We start from the raw sequence: 22,182 nt of genomic DNA on the forward strand, positions 1-22,182 counted from the left end.
CTTTCTTCGGCCATAGACTAAAGCACTCCACTCACCTGCAAAGAGTAAGAGAAAATATAGAGAAAATGAAACAAGAGTCAAGCCAGGCGGCATGCATGTGTGCTAAAGGTGGGCGTGGTTCAAGACCAAAAGCTCTTAATGCTCTTCAATAGCTCCTGATATACGCGAGGTGTTGTTCGGAGAGGGTGGCTGATTTCTGTGCTTGCTTTTATGGGGCCATTGTTAGAAGATTCCTAGGAGCAATAAAATGGCATAAACGAGTCATTCGAGAGTTGGGGAAGCTGTTAAACAATCATTTAAGTGGTCAACGGCACGAGTTCTAAGACCAAAAATTCATTTATAAAAACCTTCAAGTCGCTTGCAGTGCGATTAGTGGAGAGAAAGTCATTCATTTCCATTACTCGCTCGCACACATTAAATGGGCATTAGATATTAAAGCTAGACGTACTCTAATTAAGGGATATAAACGTTTCAAGTCCAAGAAAAATCAATGTCCTTGCAGGGTCAGGGCAATTACCAAGATGACTTACACCCAGCATAATCGCCAATCAAGAAAGTGTCGATGCAAGGTGCCAGGACCATCTGCATTGTACGAGCAGCACCCACGAAAAGAAAGCAGTCCCAGCATAATTGAGTTATTTACGCTAATTGGCACACACAGGTGGGGGGAGCATGGGGGATTACTGAGGAGTGCCGTCTCCTGCTGCTGAGTGGTAGATGCCGCAAATTGGCCCGAACTGCAGGCAGGGCCAAGCCAAGCCGCAGAAGTTGGCCCAGCAAAACGTGCCGAGCTGTTGACTGTCACAGACCCTGTCGAATACACAGAGTGGCCTTGGGCCTCGTGTCCTTTGTGGCACCCACAATATTCCTTCCCTTGCAACAGCCGACAAAAACATATTTTCCATTCAACATTTTCTGTTCCTGCTGCCTCCATCACAAAAGTGCACACTAGCCACAAAATTAAACAATTGTTGCATGTGCCGGTGGCAAGTGCTGTTTGAATTATGAATGGATTGACTCAGGTCAAACTATGTATAAATTGGGAGCCGTAGCAAAAGGGAAATGGAACTTGCTTCAAATGGAATTGAATTTCCATGGGGGGCTGAAAACTTTCAATTGAAGCTAACGCTTACTGAAGCTGCTGCTGTGCAAGCAATAATCACAGACAAAACTCCACAACAGTCTAATAAAAGTCAAAGTCCTTAAACTAAATTAAACTGGTGCTTCGGGGGCACCAGACACTTTGTGCCTTTGTGGGTGTCCTGTTACGCACTGGAACTTGATTTAATGGCCACGGCACATGGCCTATCGGCAAGCTGTTCAAGTTTAATGTGTCTATATTTATGGGAAACAATTATAAATTAATTGTCTGCTAAGCTAAAATAAGATTATTCAGATACATGTGTTAACATTGCAGGCAGCAATTTATGATGTATTTATGTATGTTTCATGTACGTACACCCATTTATGTATGTACACAAATGTATCTATGTAAATACACAAAAACAGCAAATATTTATCTCTGACCAGCCATTAGGGAAAGGAATGGCATGTCCACATGCCACATGGTGTGTCTTTTCAATCGATTTTGTGTGAAAATGATTGAATACTTTACATAATCTCAGACTCGCATGTATAAGCTTGTTAATCGGTTGAGTCTGCGGCGTGTGCTACTTGATTTTGGGTCACGTTCGTTGCCTGCACCTGCAGATAGCTGCGCTCAGGAGAATACTCCCCTTTGTCGAGGTAGGGAGGCACTTAACCCAGATGAAAGCAAATATTTATGTAGATTTTCTGCACACGCAATCAGCCCATGAACACATAAATCCTTATGCCAAAGGCTGCCGCAGGCAGACAGGAGGAGGCGACAGCTCGGTCCCTGCTCTCTCACTCACCTTTCATCCAGACGCATACTGCTGCGGCTTATGTCACTCCACACGGACATGGAGCGAGGCCGCTGGAAGATGGACTTGGAGAAGCGCCGCACGGCTGTCGCGGGCAGCTGTTGGGCCGGATAGCCGGCCAAATCATTCAGCTCCTCGTTGAAATTCACATTCCGATGAAGACGATTCTGATTCTGATTCTGGTGGCTGGGGGATGCTATCGAAGGCATCGAGTAGCTGCAGGTTTGGTTATCCTCCGACATGGCCAGTGCTGTGTAGCTCGCTTGGAGCTTGTGTGTCATTTCCTTTGCGCGTGTGGAGTGCGTGTCGCGTGTGGGATATGTGCAGGATTCGGTCCGACTATACCCTTATCAGATAGATGTGTGGCTCTACATCATTTCGGATGGTCTCGATCTTCACTGGCACTGGTACTCGCACTGGCACTTGCACTTGCACTTTTCACTGGCATTCGCACTGCACTGATCATTTGCTGCTGTCGTTTTGTTCGCTGGCTGAGGGTGTCGCCTCGGAATGTGGCGTTAATTGCATCTGCAACCCTGCCATGCAGGGACTTGGCGAAAAAAAAAAACCAAACACTTGTTTATTGTCTGGGGCTCATGACATATCCGAACACTTCATTAAGCACAATCAGCACAAACAATTGTGGCTGTATGTCTCTCTCTCTCTCTCTCTGACATTGATAAATGGCAACACACTCGTGGTCTGGCTAATTGATGGCACAGACATGCAGCGTGCAGCATGCAACACGCCGAAATTGTCATAGCTTAAAGTTCAACTATCTAGATGATCAATCAGGCAACCACTCAATCAATCAGAGTCCCTGAATATTGTAGATGTTCATATAAGAATACTTAATAAATATTAAAGACTAATTTGATGGTGGGCCACTGTAGAAATGTGCAGAACTGATACCCTGTAGGTACCCTACTTTACCCCATTTTGTGCTTTATTTTGTATGGCATGCACACTCCACACATTTGCAGTTCAAATTCTCTAACAAATTCTTTATTTATTAATTCTTTTAGTTCCTTTTGTTAACTTGTTACAAAGTTGTTATTCAATTTTATTTGTTACCCAAATAAAAATGCCTCAGGGCTAAGTGGAATTTGGAATGAGAAAATTAGTTGAGGCGCGTCATGAAAAACGACGCTCGTCATCAGCATAATGAAAAACAAATTTCCAAACGAGACACACCCACCCACACACATACACACACACACACACACACAGACAATGAGCTGCAATTTCGCTAAATGGGTAAAAGTGTGAGGAGAGTGGAGAAGATTCAGTGAGTGGCGCCAAATTGAATTGTTTTTTGGGCTGCTCATCCGCCATTCTATCCCCCGAAGCATCAGCTTTTAGTGCAACATTTCGTCTTTGGTCCTTATTTTTGGGCAATTCTATGCTACGAGTGTACATGCAAAACATTTTATGATACTCTTTTCAGCTACTTGGTGCAGGAATATTCGAGCTTTAAAGAAACTTCCCAGCCCAGAGCCCGAAGTGTTCCTGCCGCAGCAACTAACAGATGCCATTTGCATGCTACGCACTAACTTGGCCAACAAAGTGCCCCAATTAACAAATGTAAAGGGTGCCAAACAGCGACCCACCACGCCCACTTCCTTAGACAAAACTCCAGTTATACACGCGATTTGGCAGCTAGAGTTTAGCCATAACTAAGACATTAAATAGCCTATGTCAGAGCTGTGGAGCTGGTGGAGAGTCTCCTCATAGGGTGGGCAAACGGAAATGGAGGAGGAGAACGTGTGTGACACTTGCAAGGTCATGATTACAAATGTTTTCTCTCTCTCCCTCGTTGGGAGCGGGCCAAATGGTCAAACAGGAAGGCAGAAGCTGACTGTACAGTGCGTTTCACAAGTGTGAGACTCTGAATGGCATGTGCTTAAATAATCAATTACTATTTCTGTTGAAGTTCAAGTCAATAACTTTCCCTACTTGCTTCAATGATTCATCGTGCTCAAGCTGAAAACTTTCCCATTCAATTCCACAACTGTTGCAGCCTTACAGTTGTGAAACCCACTGTAGCAGCATTTATATTACGAACGTTGTGCCTTTATTAACGGAAACTGACCTCAGAACAATTCCCTGATCTGATCTATGTGACCCACATGGGCAAACTTCTGACCTTATCAATTAACGAGCAGACTGCCGTTCTGAGCGGCAGCTAAAAATAACTAGAAATAGCGTGAAACATGTGACAATATTTCCTTCCTTTTAATATCAGGAGGCAGCGAGAACACTTGCTGTTGGTGGGTGCCGAAAGGAAATGTCTTTCAAAACGGCTTGCAAACAGAACTTGTGTAAACATGCGGGAATTGTTCCCGTGGCCCCTGGCAATAACAAAAAGGAAAATAAACTAAATGTGTGTGTGGTTGTGTTGGCCATAAATAACATGAGCAAAAAACAAAGCAAAGCTCAAGCACGAAGCCACAATTTGTGCTGGCATATGCTCCGGCCACTAGAGCAATTCTCACATGCCAGAAGTAAATTTCATGTAAACGAAGTTGTGCTGATCCTACGGATGACATTTTGCCCAAGACCTAAAACCATCAAAACGAGCTTAACCGGGGTGGGGGGGTAGAATGGATGCGAAATTATCTTTAACCAGAGCCCATCAAATTTTTGCTTAGAGTTGAACTTCCACCCTTCCCTCGTTAGGGACCGACCTTGTCAGCAGTGTGCCTGCTCTCTCGCTTGCTCTACCCTCATCAGCAGTGCTTTGAACTCAATTTTTACACAAATGTTGACCTTTTCTAGGATTCAAATGGTTTGTAGAATAAGGTCACTCCATCATGTCGTAACAGAGGATGCGAAACGAGCTTGCAATAAACGGAAGATGACATCTCCATCAAGAATATAAACAGCAATATGAATTGGTAATGCAGAGTGTTCTCAGAGTGGTATCGCAATAGAGATGCCAAGCAACACCTGCATAGTTATTTATTGTTGAATAAAAACTTGACAAATGAATATATCATTCATTCTACAATCCATTGCATTTCATCGTCAAAGTATCCAAGAAATATTTACAACAGCTTTGCCTTTACCTGCTCATTCAATTCCCTTTATACAATTCTATTGCACTTTTTACTTTCCTTCACCATTTTCATTTTTGTTGAAAATTGATTTGTGGCTGCGGAAAAAAGTTAAACTTTCCTGTGGTCCGGAAATTGAGTTTTTATTTCGACTTTGTCTCTGTTTGCACAGCGATACGAGTGCCGAAAGTTGACTTGCAACCACAAACTCAAGAGGATTTTCACACCTGTCCTGGAAAAGTTCAAAATTAGCAAGTCAAAAAAGTTGAGTTTACACTCTAATCCAAGAGGAGCATATCTTAGCCCCAAGTCTTGGCGGGTTTTGGATTTCTTTTATTGATATTCCAGCCTCAGGGGAAAACTTTGCCCAACATAAAGAAAAGTTAAGCAGCAACTTTCCCGATTGAATGCACATTAGCTATTAAATGCTTCAATTTTTCCTTATTAAAGCTCTTTCGAAAGAACCCTTTTAAAGGCCCAAAAACGTGAGCGTAACTAGAGCAGAATCACTTAACTTCCTCTCGCCTCCTACTTAAAATATAAAAAAAAAACGCTGGCAACGAAAGAAACATTCTCTACAATAAAACAGACAAATAATGGACGAGCGCCAGGCAAGGCGGTGGAGAGTTTGGACAGAGTCCAACAAGAAATGAGGGGGAAAACGGAGAGGAAAAGCAGAAAAATCAGGAAAACGAAGAAACTAACATAACAAGAAAAGATATGGCCAGAGTTAATACAGCGTGATAAGTTGTCTGTGTTATACATTTAGCACAAGCAAACGTATCAGGACTCGGCTCTGGCTGGGCACAGATCCATGCTGTGTATACAAATGTTTACGCGTGTGTGTACACTCGTTTACATGGCCATAAATGGCGCAAAAACGTCATCGCATATCACACACAAATAAGACAGAATAAGACAGAAGCCACAAATTCTTGCTCAGAAAGTTGAGGCAAAGGTTAAGCTGCTTCACCAGGCAATGATTGGATTATCAATTTGTGTGCGGGAGGTCGGAGGGAGTCTGGCACAAGTGTGTGTGTGTTTGGAATAATAAATAAGCTCTCAGGGCAACTGATTGCAGAGACCATGGCTGTGGTTAAGTATTTACAGTTAAGTGGACAGTAGCTAAAATCTTTAATATGCACTAAACATTAAACACAGTGCAAAAACAAATTAAAAGTAGTTTTCCCAGTGCACAAAACTGTCGTGAACACTAAACATATTATTATAATCCTCTTCTTTACATTCAGAAGAAAAAAAAGGAACGCCATGCCATGTCAAAAGGTCATCAATGTTGGCCCAACAACACACAGCATTAAATGGGCCCTGACACGTTGGTTCATTAGTCAATTGTATGGCGAAAAAGCGAAGCACTGCCATTCTCCATTCTCCATTCTGCATTTTCGACTGACAGCATGACAGAGTGTCGAGCAAATGAAACAATCATCAATCTATATGTGGGTACGACAAAATCAGCATCACAGCCACAATTCGAATATCTGTGGCAACTGGAAATCGGTCAAAACATATCTTAACTAAACGCAAAAGTTGCACTTCAAGTGGTTGGGAGATACAGTCCATAAATTAGTTAAGCTGCGGGTGTTCCCTGGTGTTCCCTGTAGATTCAGGGATACCTTGATTACAACTTTTCCCACCCGACACTCATGCACGATTGCCTTTGTTTGAGTTTCCGAATTTCATTTGGTATGCATGGGAACGACTGCAGTGAGACAGCCGAATGCTTCACGCACACATTAGTACATATAAAATATATGTATCTGTTTACAAATGCCTCGATCTAGGATATACTCCCTTGTCATTTCATTTTCCAACATTGTGTTTGTGTGTCTGCTGCTCGGAAAGGCACAATTTGCCGTGTGGCACAACCATAGATTAACTCGACCTTTTGCCAGGCTCTGCTGTGGCTATACGGCCGTTAGCCGGGGATTAGCTTAGGCTGTTTTATCCCTTTACAGCCCCCAAACCCCCTCCCCTTTGCCAAAAGGTCCCGGTCCCAGCCACGTAGCCACAAAAGTTTTTGCCGCATTTCCTTCTTTCTTCTACCCGATTTCTTTCGGGTCTCTTTCTCAATTTTGTGAAGCTTTCCCTTTTAGCTTTTGAAGGCATTTCCACAGCTTACACAGTCACTGAACGGCCCCCACTGCTGGCGGCGCCTCAGGCAAATAAACGAGGAATTAAATTTAAAAAATTATTACTCATACTCAAACAGCTTTTATGATTCGCCCTTTTGTGTGGCACTGTGTTGCCTTCGATGCTCGTACGATAAATCCAATATGAGTTTGCTCTCGATATTACTTTTATGTTTATTATTTTTTTAGGGTTTTGCGGCTTTCCGACTCCATGCAGTCTCGTCCCTTTGTCGCGTTCATATCCGTTTCCTCTTTGAAATTAATTACAATTACATTTAATTTATGGCTTTGCTGTAAGTATTTGTGAGTGTTTCGTTTCAGTCCAGCAATAAATTTAGTTTTGGAAATTTATTATATTTGTTCGATTATTCGAAGAAAATATGAAACGAGATTGAATATTAATTTGGGTATTCTCTGGAAAATATTTTCAAAGGGAATATTTTATGGGGCACATTCTATTTCTATCTACTTCTATGGGATTTTTGTGGCATTAACTTGAATGAAATATGGAAGATCAAAGAATCTAAAAGATTTTTAGAAATTTCATGGCAATTGTTGTCTTTTTGTCATCTTTTTTCTATTACCTATTATTCACAAAATGAAATTAGTAAACAAAACCACAAGCCAAGTGTCGCGCGCATACCAGGCTTAACGAAAGCCAAAATAAAAATATAATAACCTTAATTGGTATGCAAATTTCCGCTCCATTGTGTGGCCAATTTGTTACATTCAGGAGGCAAACAGGGCAAGTGGCAGCATCGATACCATCGGGGAGGAATGTGCCATAAAACCTAATTGAAAATTTCAGCCACGAAGTGGGAGTGTCCATGTGATGAAAAAACAGGGAAAATAGATAAGCAAACAAACTGCCGCCGACGCCGTTGCTGCTGCAAATGCAGCCTCCTCCCACATCTAAACCCATTCCAGCCCAGGGAGCAGCAGCAATGGCCAAAACAAAATGTGTCAAGGCAAGTCGGAGACAACGACAACAGCAAAGGCGGAATACCTGCAGGGCCTCTCCTCACATAGGCAAACATGACAACAAAGTTCTGCCTGCAATATGATTCGTGGCATGCCCCGGCCACGACCATTCCGTGAACTATATAAAAATAAAAAAAGGTCCACTTGCAAATTATTCACTGGGCTATGTAAGCCAGGACCTTAGAGGACGAATCGATTTTATGTGAGATACCAAGTGAGATCCACGCGAAGTCCCAAAAAGGAGCAACCCAGTGAAATATCTTCAAATTCTGCGCACAAAATTACGCTCTACAGCCACGCACATGCACAAACCTACGCCTCAAAACTACTCATCTCACATGTCCTTTACTTTTATTTCTGACACTTGATTATGTTCTCCTTAAAGGATTTTGGCGAGGGAGCTTTCATGGACACTGGACACTGCTCCTCCTGCTGCAGCCATTTCCCCCGAAATATTTGTCTCTTTCGCTGGTTTCACGGCACACATTATCATTTTTTTCCATTTAATTCAAGGACAGAGCAACTTTCGCTTTTCGCTGCCTGTTCTGCCTGACATTTGTAGCAAATAAACACTAAAAATCTGGCCAACACGAAGTTTGTGGCCTTGGCCAGACCAGGGCTGTGGGTCGGAGACCGGGATGGGTTTTTATGGTACCGCAAAGAATTTTAATTTAGTCAGAAACTGTTTTGATTAATTCGCGGCGCACAATTGTTGGCGAACGTGGGGCACGGCCGCGCACAGTTACCGTTATGTTGCTCTGTGCTCGGTGCACACCGCCTCGATGTTGGATGTTGGTCGCTCCTCCGTTCTGCATCGAACTAACGGCACACACGAACTGAAGAAATTGTAGCCTGCCACCAACTGGCAGCGACAACGCAAACGAATCTTTTTGTTTCTGGCCTCATAAGCGTCTCTGCAGGCACGGCACGCACCACCAGGAGCAGAGCAGGCGACAGAGCCAGCCAGCGCCAACAGAGCTCCAGTGTTCCAGAGTGTTTCTTTGCCAGCCGTTTCCCGCTCTTTGGCTCTCTTAAGCAGCACTTTATGCTGGCAGGAGTCAACTAGAGTTGCCAAAGCAACTGGTAAATTGCAACTACGCTTGCCACATAGCTGTACTGTCATTATAGTTATTTATTCGAAATTGTTTGCTATTTATTTTAGTATTTAATAAGTCATAATTGAACTAGCCTTCAATAGAAGAGTGGTATACATATTATAGACATGCCATGTAATGTTGACAAAAGCGAGAAAAGAGATTTTATGACTTTTTTCCATGACTTTCAATGAATTCGCAAAAATACTGCCAATTTTCAACAGTGCATTCATCGGCTATGCTGTGGCTCCCCCAAACGCACGTGTTATATAACAGACACAACATGCTAAGAGAGAACCTAACCCAGAAGAATAGAAACAACAAAACAAAATGGCAAAAGTTCGCGGCAGCACGAAATTTGGCGCCAAAGAGACACGTGTGGAAGCGGGACATGGACATGGACGTTTCATTTCCATTTCGGTTCGCTTTGCGTAAACATTGGAGCTTTTCTGTGACGTCAGTTGAGGCCACATGACGTCAGATGCTGGGAGAAAGAGAAGTCTACAAAAGTTTGATGCAAAGCGCCATCTGGTGTATCTACTTTGAAATGTAAATGGGATATATGGCAGTATCCATCTATCGGTGGAATCGTGAATTAAATCATTAGAGTACAAAATAAATGTAAACGGAGGTACTCTAATCTCTTCGCATATTGGGTAAAAAAAAAAACGTTCTGCTCTCTTACCTTTTGGGCAATAATATTATGCCATTACTTTTCTTCAGCAGCATTTACAGTTAAGTGTTGTTTACGGTTTTGCGTTTTTGCGTGGATTAACGGGACCGTAACGATTTTTGAAAGAACGATTTACGAAACGAATACGAAAAACGACACAACCAAAGGAACATTTCAATAAGAGAACATATTTTGAGTAGATTAATGTAGGGTGAGGTATCACAACACTGGAACCCTGACGAGAGAGAGCCAGATCGCCAAGACCTCACCTCACCATGGCATGAGAGACTTGGAACGAGAGATCGTCGACAAGCTACTCCCGCTCCTTTCTTATTGCTTTTCACCTCTTCCTTACATTAGAAGGGGACACTTCACTTTCACTTATTGCCTTATTTTCCTCTGCCGCTCTGCCTTTTGTATGCCATTTGGCGACGACAGCCACCATGAGAGAGACTTGGATACGCTGCGCACTCGCTCCCTTCTTATTGCTTATCTCCGCTTCTTCTCACTGAGTATTGGAGTGGGACAGAGACACAACTCTGCGCCGATTTTTTCACACAGAAACCAGAAGAACACACTTTGCCAGAGATCACATTTTGTAGAATACACTATTTTTCCTCTGCCGCTTTGCCTTTTGTACGCCATTCTGCCAACGCCTGCAGCCTTTTTGGATCGGGAACATTTTCTTGCCATTTTCATTGCACCACTTTCAGGGATCAACCAATTTCCTTATTATTGAATGTAAAATAATAAGGAAATTGGTTGTACATCAAATGCGTAATTCACTTATATAACTTCACTTTTAACACTTCACTTTTAACACTTCACTTTCACTTATTGTCACATTTTTCCTCTGCCGATCGCCTTTTGTATGCCATTTTGCCGACGGCTGCCGCCTCCTCTGGATCAGGAACTTTTTCTTGCCATTTTAATTTCAACACTTTCACTTCACTTTCGCAGCACAAAACTGCATTACACAACTGCTCGACAATTTTCCCGCAGGATTTTCCATCCTTTTCCCGATTTTCGCGAACCGAAACGCGGAGCTGACCTGAACCCGCGTGCTTTGTCCGACCGAAAAATTTTAAGTGAGAGAGCGGTGCCAATTTGAATGCGTAGCTAGCTTGGTTTTTTAGAACTATCCACGCTCTCCTTCTTCTCCCTCTCCTACTCCAAGAGAGCGATAGTTTATGCTCTTGATAATGCAACGGTGAATGGCAAGAAGGGGAATATGCTGTGACCCTGGGTTGCTACATACATACTGAACATATTAATGTATGCATGTGTCGAAAGAGAGGGAAGAGGCTAAACCATATATACATATGCCAACAAGCATTTAAATAATTGCCGAAACTTTAAGTGAGAGATCTGCACAGATTTGAATGCGTAGGTGGCTTGGTTTCCATGCTCTGCTTCTGCTGCTCTCTCTTGACTCTGACTTTTGTGTTCTCCCTCTCCAACTCCAAAGTGCAAACGCTTGTGTGTTTGATGAGTGGTCACTCACTTGCTCATGCAACGGTGAATGATGAGAAGGGGAAACTTCTGTGTTACTGCGTTGGCATGTGCTTGGAAGAGGGGAGTAGAAGCAGCGCAAAACCAAATGTTCTTCTTATTTGTGTGAGTAAAGAAATAGCAAATGCAGTAACATACAAACGGTAAAGCTTTGACATCGAGACAGAGTGAATGAAATGTATGGAATATCCGCTTCGGGCAATATAAATATTAATACAAATATACATATGTCGTTATAGCGAACCGCAGAAGAATTACTAGCACGAAATACCGACGCACACCCACCCCACCCCCGCTGACTGTCATTTCCATATGGGAATTCAAAAACATTAAAACACAAAGGTCGGCCCCACTTAGGTGTCCGTATAATGGAAAGCGTATTGATTTCCATAAGTGATTGATGAACCCGGATCGATAGACGAAATTCCATGCGGCCTGTGTCAAAAATATATGTAAAGCAGGCAGGGTTTTTGGACTAAAACAAAACTGCAACTGACAGCGCCAAGGACGCGTGAGTTGATTCGAGTGAGTGTGTGGGTGTGGGTGTGGGTGTGGGTGTGGGTGTGGGTGAGTGTGTGTTTGATGGGCTTGTGCTCTGCAAACCTCTATTCAGCATGCAAATCCCTTAACATCAACAGCAACTGCAACTGCAACACAACAGAGTGCCCGCCCAAATCTTCTATGCAATATGTATTAGAAACAGCTTTAAAACTACTTTTAATGAAAGTGTGGGAATGAATAGAAAGAATTTGATCTAAATATATTTCATATTTCAATTAAATATTTGTATATTTATGAATTTAAAAATATATTTATTCATTGAAAAATATGCACACAAATATAATGCCGGCGAAGATTGATACAGAGATTGATGCACAAGATACAAGATTGATGCAGAGCCACAGATGTACATGGAATTCGATAGCTTTAAGCTACGAATTCCAGACATCCAGCCTCTTCGTTTAATGTGACCTTTACCCCAATTCATAATTTATAAATAGTTTGCACGAGAAAACTTGCAAAAGGGTTTGACAAAGTTCAAAGTTTTTCGAGCCGTTTTTGCGCCGACTTAATTTGAAATTCCGGTCAATATTTGGGGCCGATTGGTCCATTGATATGCCAAGGAGCAGGCCAAGGAAGACACAGAGACCTCAGCAAACACGAAACCCAAGTCCAAGTGCCATTCGGTGTGTGTTTGCCTGCTCCGTGTGTGTGTGTGTGTGTGTGTGTGTGTGCAGTTGATTAGTAAATGCGATGTTTATATGCTCATGTAAGTGAGTTTGTGTGTGTGTGTGTGTTGGGGGAAACTTCTTGTCAATTTCCGGCAATTTGTCGTAGGCAGCAAAATCATTGTGATAAGGACATGCTGGAGAGAGAGAGATCCGCAGTGAAGCCACACACAATCAAGGGGCAACATAATATACAAATAAATTAGAGTGTGAAGATATGCTAGAAACGAGTCACCGTCCCCGTCACCGTCACCGTCACCGTCAGCAGGAGAAAGGACTTTAGTCTGTAATTTGTTTCGACGCGTAACGAGTCGAGCCCCAGGCACTAGTTGATGGCCTAAATTGAGTGCTTGACAGCCCACCACGCCTCCGGGGCTGACTGCCATCAGGTTGTTCCAATTATGCCAGAATCCAGCCAGCGCTCTCTGATTGCTTAATCTTGCCGGAATGCATTAATATGTCAGCGAAGGGCCATGCAAAACTGAACTTTCGCTGGCACGTACAACGGCACACGTATGGGCGCATTAGTCCTCTTGAATTGTAGTGTAATTAAAATGTCAAACCAAATTTACACACACGCCGGCATTCCATTCCATCAACAGATCCGAGAAACGAGTGTGTACCTTCTGGCAGGCCTCTATCCGCTCAGCTTTGCGGCGCACCCAAACAAAAAGTTGTAAACAAGTTGAAAAAACACTGGCCGGACACGGAGATGGCGCCGTTGAAAAATATTTCAACCATTTTGTGTATGCACAGACGGAACAGAGGCAGAGCTCGCTCCTAAACAGGAATCGTTGACCAACAAAAAAAAAAAAACCCTTGAGACATTCTAGACAAAGAAACTGGCGCTCACGACTAGGTGACACCCATTGAAGGCGACTTGTGTGCCAGAACTACAGATGGAAATGTTTGCCTCAAATACAAATTGATTTGACTTTCCAGAAACTTGTAAAAAATATCAATTCTTGCCTGGACATCCGCCCCTGTAAATGCTGACATACCATAGATATGATTTGTATTCAAATTGAAAAGGAAAAATGTGAAAAGAAAAGCCCACACAAAGATAATATCGCTTTCAGGCCAACAGCCTGAACCCTCCCTCAACCGAAATCACTTGGGACATTAATGCAAATAAATTGGCAAACAAGTGCAAAAAATAAAAGAAGAAAAAGTCAAGTAAAAATGAATAAATGCCGACAAATAAGAATGCTTGTTATGTGCATGTACATATTCCCCATGGAGCTATCGGAGACGTGGATCTTCACACGTGTCACACACAATGATGATGAAATAAGAGTAAATACATATATACATATACATATACATATACATATACATATACATACATATGTATGTGTACACTCACAGAAACTGCAATGGAAGCGTTGCTCTGTCTAGGGCACCGAGACTGAGATTGCATTTCAGTCAAATGGTTGACAGACAGGAAACCTCCGCCTGCCCTCATGTTGCTCTTAGAGGACCTTTCAAAAATCCCAAATAGTATGCAGATATATGCACATACATATACATATGCAAAAACGTCTGCCTTGATGCAGCTTTCAGCAACAACAACAACAAAAAGCTAAAATTGTGACATGGCGACGAGCAAACACGCGTATATTTGCACTCAGTTCAGGGAGTTTGGTCAAAGCGCCACAGAAAGGTATAGTGCAGGATGTGGAAAAGAGTGGAGTAGACAGTAGACAACTGGAACGGGGTTTATTTATTTATTTATCTAAGCATTTGAATACATGAAAGAGAGATCGTTGCCAACCTATCCAACCCATGGCAACCTATTAATCTCTATCTCGCATTCAGCAATTTGATTTATATCCTCAATTTAGTTCTGTTGCAAATATATTCAAACACCAAGGTAAACCTTTGATTAATTTGTTAAACATTTTGAACTTATTCCGGCATCGAGCATTAATTATGCAGAATGGTTTTTAAATAACACAAAATGACTATAAATAGAAGATGCTGCCGTGAGGCAAGCTGTTTTTACAACAAAACTCTTATCCTTCCATCAGCGCTACCTATTTTCTTCCACTGTTACCCAACTACATCTCATCCCTTCTGCATTCGAAAGATTTCTGGCTGAAACAACTTTAAAAATGAATAAGATGCTTTAATGTTGCTTCCCCTAAGTCGCATCGAACTCTCAGCTCTCGACACGATTTGGCTTTTTTCATTAGTGTCAGGTTTCAGGCTGATGCCAGCGTGCAAAGGAGAGCGGCTAGAAGGAGAAAATATTCAAATGCCCAAACTAAATTGTATATTTATGCGCATCCTGCGACAGAGTCTGTGACTGATGCTGAAACTGAAACTGAGAGGCAGCGGAGGCGGCAGACTGTAACATTTCACGTATTTTGGTTCCTTTTTTTTTATTATTATACTTTTTCATTTTTAATTTTTGCCTTTTGACGTGTGGCGGGCAGAGCAGGCTGTCGCGAGGCGCGACAATTGACAAAATGTCAGCCACATTTTGGTTGTTTTTCGTTTGTTTTCACTGTCAATATTTATTTTTGAGCACGCGTGCCTTATGTGTATTATGATTGACACATTGAATTCACGGGCAGAACCGCTCGCTGTCATATCAATGAACTAAAGCTTGCCGGAAATCATCATCCAACCCACGTATGCCTCCGCTCAGCCGAAACTGTGGTAACTTCTATTATATTAGAAATCGATGGGACACTCCCCCCGCGTCCATACAAAACAAATTAAAAAGGAATACGAAACGGCAGGGCGGCCACAGTCAGGTTTTGGTTCAATTATGCAGGGAAAAACGTGACGGAAACTTGGGTGAAATCAAAGCATGGCGCACGCCGTGTTTCGGGTTTGCCTTGTTCAATTTTTGAATATGCGAAGAAGCGATGCTGCTGCCCAGTTCCTTGTGGGCTAATTGAACGCCATTTGGTTGGACAGTAATTGATGTATGACTCGTTCAGGGGATACGCCTGGCCAGGCATCTGGGGGAGTATCCATTGGCACGCCAATGCTGCACACTCTCGAATGTCAACCGTTCAGCATCGGTCGTGGGACAAGTCTAGTTTCCATTTCGAATTGTATCGAGTTTCGCACACCGAAGCGAAGTAACATTTCGTGTTACTCCTGTTGGGAAACGTTTCCCATTACGAAATTGCACATTGAGAAGGAGACACAAGGACTACTGTTGCAGTCGAGAGGCTAACGGTGCAGGAACAACAAACTCTTTCTACCTGCCTGTGTTGACCCAAAACTGAAGGACAAACGTCGCAAGTTGGCGACACTGTGCTCCGCTCCGCTCTGTTCTGTGCTCTGTGTTGGGATGTTCGAGTGGCGCCCACAAGCAAAGTGCAAATAAAAGTGTACAAAAATGACAACAAAAACTACTTAAATAACAAAAACAACGATGGAGAGTAAAACTCTTTTACTTGCTTTACGGCTTTATATAATTTTGCCGCCTTGGCTGCCTCCACCCTGCTGCCCCTCCTGAGACGAGCAAGTGTTTGCTTTCACTTTCCCTGTGTCATTTCTAGTGCGCATTTCCCTCTTTCCTTCCCTCTTTCGACCACACTCATTACCAACCAATCGGTTTTAATGCAATTGCGTCAAATGAAATTCTTTCATTTTGGTGTTTACTTTGCCGCTTGGCACGTAATTAGTGTCGCACTTGGAAGGAATCAAGTAATGATTTCTTGGAGATGCTTCAAGAAGTGATCCAGCCAACAAAATAATGTTAATTGATAGGCAAAAACTACTGTAACACAGAGCGCATTGATTTAGCAATTAGTAATTAAACCTTCAGCCCGAAGGTTGTCATTAGAGTTGGAGTTGGATTGGGCTGACTGAAGGACAACCCCTACAGATAATTGTAACCAATTTTATTGTTTGTTCTTTTTATACCTTAATGCTGCTAGCGCTAACGGATTGCCCTGCTAAAGCCACAGAATTTATGGGAATTTATGTCCGCTTCGCAAGCTTTCAAGTCGTGCATTGCAGTAAATAATTTCGCGCTTCCGTGCCACCCATTGTTTGCCGAAAGCACCTTAAAATTTGCATAAATCCACAGCCATTGAAATTGTTTAGCTGCCGGATTGGATGGATTGGAGCTGCCATCCATCGGCTGACTCTGTATGGTATCCCTACCTTCCACTTGGCTTGTCTTGATTCGCTTTATGCTGTGCAATTCAATTCGATTTGCGTTTGGCTTCACTTGCTGCTGCTGCTGCTGCTGCTGCCCAGCCAGCAAGGATATCCGTTTCGGCTGGCTGCCGCTCCGGCCAGCACCAGAGCGAGGCGGAGGTCTGTCTATCTGAATGCTGGCGTACCTTTTGCTGCCCACGTAATTTGCTCAGATTTAAAATGTCTCAAACTGTCATCAGTCGCAGTCATGCATGGGGCTTTCTGCTAATTAAATCTTGCGTGTGAGGATATTGAAAAATTCCTTTATTGTTTATTGCAAGCACCGCGAGAATCTAAGGAAAGGAAAGCGAAATTGTTGAAGCGAACGCTATTAAATGCACCATTGCCCAACGGCACTCGAGGGAGGACACAGCTGAAATGTTTATGTTGTGTCCCAAAAAGTCGAGAATTGCTCATGTTTTACGCCACATTTGTCGGTGCAAAAGGAAAAGTTGTCAACAAAAAACGGTCATCCCAAAAACCCATTCCCCGGCAGCTCAGCTACTCGAAGCACCTGCAGACAGACCCAAGCACACCCACACCCACACCCCCTGCCACTGCCACTGCCGAGGAGCAACAGCAAGGGAACTTTGCTTATAATAGAATTTTCAAGAATGGTTATGCTATACCCTGACCTACAGGGCAGGGCATATCTGTTTGTGGCATGTGTGTGGCAGCTCGAGGATTAGGTGAAATGTGAGCTATACATTTTCAGCAACAGCAGAGTAACTCTGTTCTCTCTCTGTTCTTGAGTGACTATCAGGGTACACAAGTGGATGTTAGGATATGCAACGCTTCGGTCTTTAGCAGCACAAATGTCTTTCTTCCTTGCGGTTTTTCGGTGCAGACACTAATGCTGTTCCTTCGTCGTTCACTGGTAGCCACAAATTGCCTTTTTCGCACGTTGATTGATTTTTGAACTTTTTCTCTCTCCCAAACACACCCTCCACACACACACACACACACACACACAGACACACACTGAAAGCAACTCTCTGCTTTGAGCATAAAAGTGGTCATAAAATGGCTGCAGTTTAGTTTATTTTTACCTTCAAATGCTGCCCTGGACTTTTGGCTTCTGGCTTTGGTTTCGATTTGGAGTTTGGTTTGTGTTTGGTACGACTTCCCCCCTCAACCATGGGGATACCTGGGACACATACATAATTATTTATTTACGAGTGTTATTTCATTGATGAACCCAAGCGCCGCTGTTTGTGTTGCTCTTTTGCCCCTGCCAATACGGCAAATGTGAGAGTTCAGTCCGGCGAGCTGCTTCTGTGTGTGTGTTGTACTTAGCTCTTTGTTGTTGCCAGGTGTAAAAATAGACGCTGACGTTGGGAAAAATAGAAACGGAAACCATTCAGTAAGCTCTGTTTGTGTGTTAAGTGTTTGATGTTGATAGAGAGAATGCTGGATCATGTTGAATTTACGCACAAGCTGGCGCAGTAAACTCACCATGAGCTGACGTTGTCCGGTAACTTATTCACCACGCGCAGAGAGACAAGCGCTAGAAAGGGATAGAGCGTAAAAGAGGTGTCCACTGTGGTGAAGAAGTCGCATTGTGCTGGGTAGTTACAGTGGTGGTGGCATGATATTTTGCACTACAAAATAACTGCTATGTGGATAATTTACTGTCTCTCGTTGACTGATCGTTTTGCCGCTAAGTACAATGATTATCGTTGCCAGAATGCAAGCCATTAGCTGCAGCTCAGCCACCCTCCTCCAGCAAGTATGTATTTATGGTGGCTATATATAGAAATTGTATGCATAATTTACACCATTTGGCCAACAGTACAGAACGAGTGGGGCTGGCCTTGAGGCTTTTACATGTTCATTATTGAACAGAGTAAGGGGCAGAGCAACCTGTAGGTGGGTGCGCGTTTGTGTCTAGTGTGTACAATGCAAGGATAATTATAGTTGTGGAGCTGGTGCCTCCCCTTTGCTGTTAGGCAGCGAAATGAACATGTAAATGTGTATCTAGGTATCTTTTGGCCAGTTGTTACATATACAATATGCGCTTTAATCCACATTCTGTGGAATAGTTCTTTTCTGTCAGCGCTATGATTGAATGTTTGTTCAAGTAGCTGTGGAAAGAGCTGCACTGCAATTTACATAACTCATTACGCTGTGGTTGAGCCACAGACAGACACAAGTGTGTCGGAAATTGTATTTCGCCAACAGGCAGGCCGTCGGGCAGTTGAAGCATTTCGGCAAAGGGATAAAGTTTGAGGCGAAAGCTGGGTTTTGCATCTATCATGTGCACAGATTTATTTTGTACTTTCCGCTCTGAAATTGTGTTAAATGTGGGCACAAAAAAGAACGTGTCATTTTCCATTACTCAACCTCAACGAGCGCTTCGCCTTCGTCCTGCTGTGCTTGCGGTTTTCCTGCTCAATCCATTTGCCGCCTTACACTTGCTGAGATGGCTTCGCTTCTGCTTCGCTGTTTTCGCATTTTCCACTTAAATATAATGAGAACAAAAAAACGTTCGATGGAAACCCTTTTTTTTTATGAAAGGTAAACGAAGCCCCCAGACCACTCTGTCCAGCCTAATTGAACATTTTACTCATGTTACTTGCCCTGAAAAATGTGTGTAATGAAGCCAAAGTGGGTTGTCTGGAGCCGCTCAAGCAGCCTCAACTTTGACCTTTATTAGGCGGGCAGCCAAACGAGAGTGTGGGCGCAGCTTCCGGCATTTGAAATGTTCTATGTTTTGTTGTTGCTGTTGCATTCGTCACAGAATTTGGGATAATTTCATCCGTTAACGAGTGCCAACAAATTACCAAAGCCATTCAGACACATGGCCAATAGCTACGGCTACGTGTGGCCATTCAAATGGCAAATTCCGCAGCCATTCGGCCGGGCAATTAAACAGTTTTCGGCACTCTAGTTTACAGCGGCAGATTAGGCCATTAAATGTTGTACTTAAGACCCCATAAGTCTTGATCTCGCAATGCTGTCGTCAAAGCACCAAGAACAAAAGCGAAATTTCCGCGTATTTATTAAATATTTTCGCATAAAAAAAGGGTTCGGAAATGGGAAACAAAAAGGTAGGACAACGGTGCCACAAAGCCTTTAATCCAACGCCACACAAGAGAGAACTCTCCAAACGGCAAATATGAGTCCAGCCGAACTGCAAATGTTCTCACCCAAAGCTACACAAAGGAAACCTTGAAAATGATTCTGGGTAAAATCGAATTAAGAACCAACACTGTTGCAGGTTAATTTTGTACATCGCTTATTGTTGTAGAATATTCAACTATTCGGCATAAATCACGGACTTTGAGGACGCCACTGTAGCCGTTTCCAGTGAATGAAATTCCCATTTTGAAGCCTCTCATTGGGGGATTTGCCTACAACTCGTTTGAGGCCACAGAAGGGCACAGAAGATGCGAGCCTGCTAAATCGTTTATAACCGATTTCAGGTAGAGCAATCCAGCAAGCCAGCCAAGACGTGCAGGCATCCGTGACACGGTAACAAACCCAAAACACACACAAAAAAAAGAAACAGCACACTGAGACAAAAGGAGGGCCATGGCCTGGGCCCGGGCCCGTGCAAGTGGCTGTGCCTACGTGGCATTATAAAGGCAACTGGCACGGCCACTTGCGCACGTCGCAGTAAGCCGAGCAGGGAGGAGGAGCAGCAGGCAGTGGCTTGGTTCCGTGTGGACTCCAACGCTGGATGAGACTCGGTCGGTGGCAGTCGAGGCTCATAAAAAATTAAAATGTTTACGCTACATTAAATGCAAAGAAGGCATTTGCTGGCAAATTATGATTTCGCGAGTGGCACACACACACACCCACACACACACACACACACGTGACCTTACGACCCCACTGGGAATAAGTGCGAGCCAGGAGCAACGCCAGGCAGCATATTGCGGGGCTAGAGACAGCAAGAACTAAACCAATTTGCACACCTCCAGATGCAAATGTGTGTGTTGATTTGTTGCTAACAATTTGGTACTTCCAAAGCATCTCCATGACACACGGCAGCCGACTTTCGGACATTTTTACACGCATCGAAAGCTGAAAGTGTCCGGGCGGATGAATGGCGGGAAACATGGCCACAGTTGCCTCGTTCTTCAGTAAGTAAACCTTGGGCTTTTTGCAGAAACTGCTATTGACCACCAGCTGCTTGTAAACGGTGCCCACAACTTTGCTCATTAGAGGATTCTTCAGAAATTGATGTTGTGCCGTGGTTCGAGGCAGCCCCGCGTTGGGCACTCCACATAGTCGTGGTCGCCGGTCGTCTCTAGGGATTCCACTGTAAAGTTGATGTCTCCCTTCCTAAAGACATGCGGCGCCTGCAAGGGAATGGACTTGGACTTGGACTTGATATTCTTGTGGCTAATTATAGATACCTGCTCGACATGGCAGTGAAGAAGCGACTGGCATGCATCATCATTTCCATGGCCGCTATTAACTATAACATTAATGAGCAATTAATTGAGTGCCCCAAAAGAGAGTCATTCAGGCGGGAAAATGAGGCTTTAAGCGGTGGACTTTATTGGCTGCGCACAATGTTATATATCCACATCATTTGCATTACAAATGGACCTCCAGAGTTGGGCATTTTCATTTGCACGGTCACCTGGTAGCGTCCCGTGGGATGAAAGCTGGGCAGCATCTCCAATGAGCCCTCGTTCTTCAGGAAGTAGATGCCCGGCTGAATGGGGCAGCTGAACCAGCTGCCATTCACAATCAGCCGCTTGTAAACGGATCCAAAGATTCGGTTCATCAGTGGATTCCTGAGGAAAAGGCAGCCATCGACATTGTCCACTTTGTACATCACTCGCTTCGTTTTTCGCACCCGCACAGCGATGTCAATGGTGAAGGCAGGTGCCAGCTTGACCACCCGAAATGTGTACAGCGAAACCGCATTGGGAACAGAGTGGAAATACTCCACAAAATTGCCATCACAGCTCGTCTCCAGTGTTTCCAAAGTGAACTTTGCGTTGCCTTTTCGGAAAACCATTGGCAGCTGTGGATGGAAACGAAAAGTGGCAGAGCTATCGACCATTGTGAGCTCGAAATTAGACGAACCTCATCGCAGGCCACCACCGAGAGCAGGCCCAGAAAAGCACACAACATCGATTGGGCAGAACCAGCGACCATGTTGAACTATCCCCGACAATTATTGGTGCATTCAGTTTTGTGCTCGTTCCATTGATGGCCAATTAATTGGCAAATTAACACGAGACACGACCAGAAAATGACTTGATTTGTCTCTGATTTTGTGCCCCCTTCATTGATGAGCCATTAGTGTTAATCTTTATGGAAGTATCCAGCATTTAGCTACTCGTATCATCACTTTGGTTGATCGGTTTCATTTGGGGGAACAGCCGCTAAACAAATGCCAGTACACGGAGAGCGAAACTACACTTTTATTAGTACTTTATGACACGATAGCGCC

At 43.5% G+C, this 22,182-nt stretch overlaps 2 protein-coding genes and 1 pseudogene across 5 annotated transcripts in view; all 3 read right to left on the reverse strand.

Moving 5' to 3' along the window:
- The window catches only part of LOC117592458 (potassium channel subfamily T member 2), an 81,930-nt gene that overhangs the window by 54,327 nt on the left and 5,421 nt on the right, over window positions 1–22,182 (reverse strand). For 2 of the 4 annotated variants that reach the window (XM_034286279.1, XM_034286272.1), the window contains exon 1: window positions 1,896–2,329. The exons of the other annotated variants lie outside the window; for them this stretch is intronic. In XM_034286279.1, the coding sequence (XP_034142170.1) occupies window positions 1,896–2,185 (290 nt within the window). In that variant the 5' untranslated portion in view covers window positions 2,186–2,329. Of the gene's footprint in view, window positions 1–1,895; window positions 2,330–22,182 lie in introns of those variants that run through there. 4 annotated transcript variants of the gene reach the window in all.
- Window positions 18,218–21,164, reverse strand: LOC117592151 (annotated as a pseudogene).
- Window positions 21,274–21,747, reverse strand: LOC117592477. The gene has a single exon (XM_034286318.1). It carries the CDS (start codon window positions 21,742–21,744, stop codon window positions 21,274–21,276), a length of 471 nt encoding a protein of 156 aa, XP_034142209.1. The 5' UTR covers window positions 21,745–21,747.

The sequence above is a fragment of the Drosophila guanche genome, unplaced genomic scaffold (assembly GCF_900245975.1).
Source record: "Drosophila guanche unplaced genomic scaffold, DGUA_6, whole genome shotgun sequence".
NCBI classification, from domain to species: domain Eukaryota; kingdom Metazoa; phylum Arthropoda; class Insecta; order Diptera; family Drosophilidae; genus Drosophila; species Drosophila guanche.

Bases quoted from the DNA above. Each gene is read 5' to 3' on its own strand.
- LOC117592477 (XM_034286318.1), bottom strand. From the start codon at position 21,744: ATGGTTTTCCGAAAAGGCAACGCAAAGTTCACTTTGGAAACACTGGAG.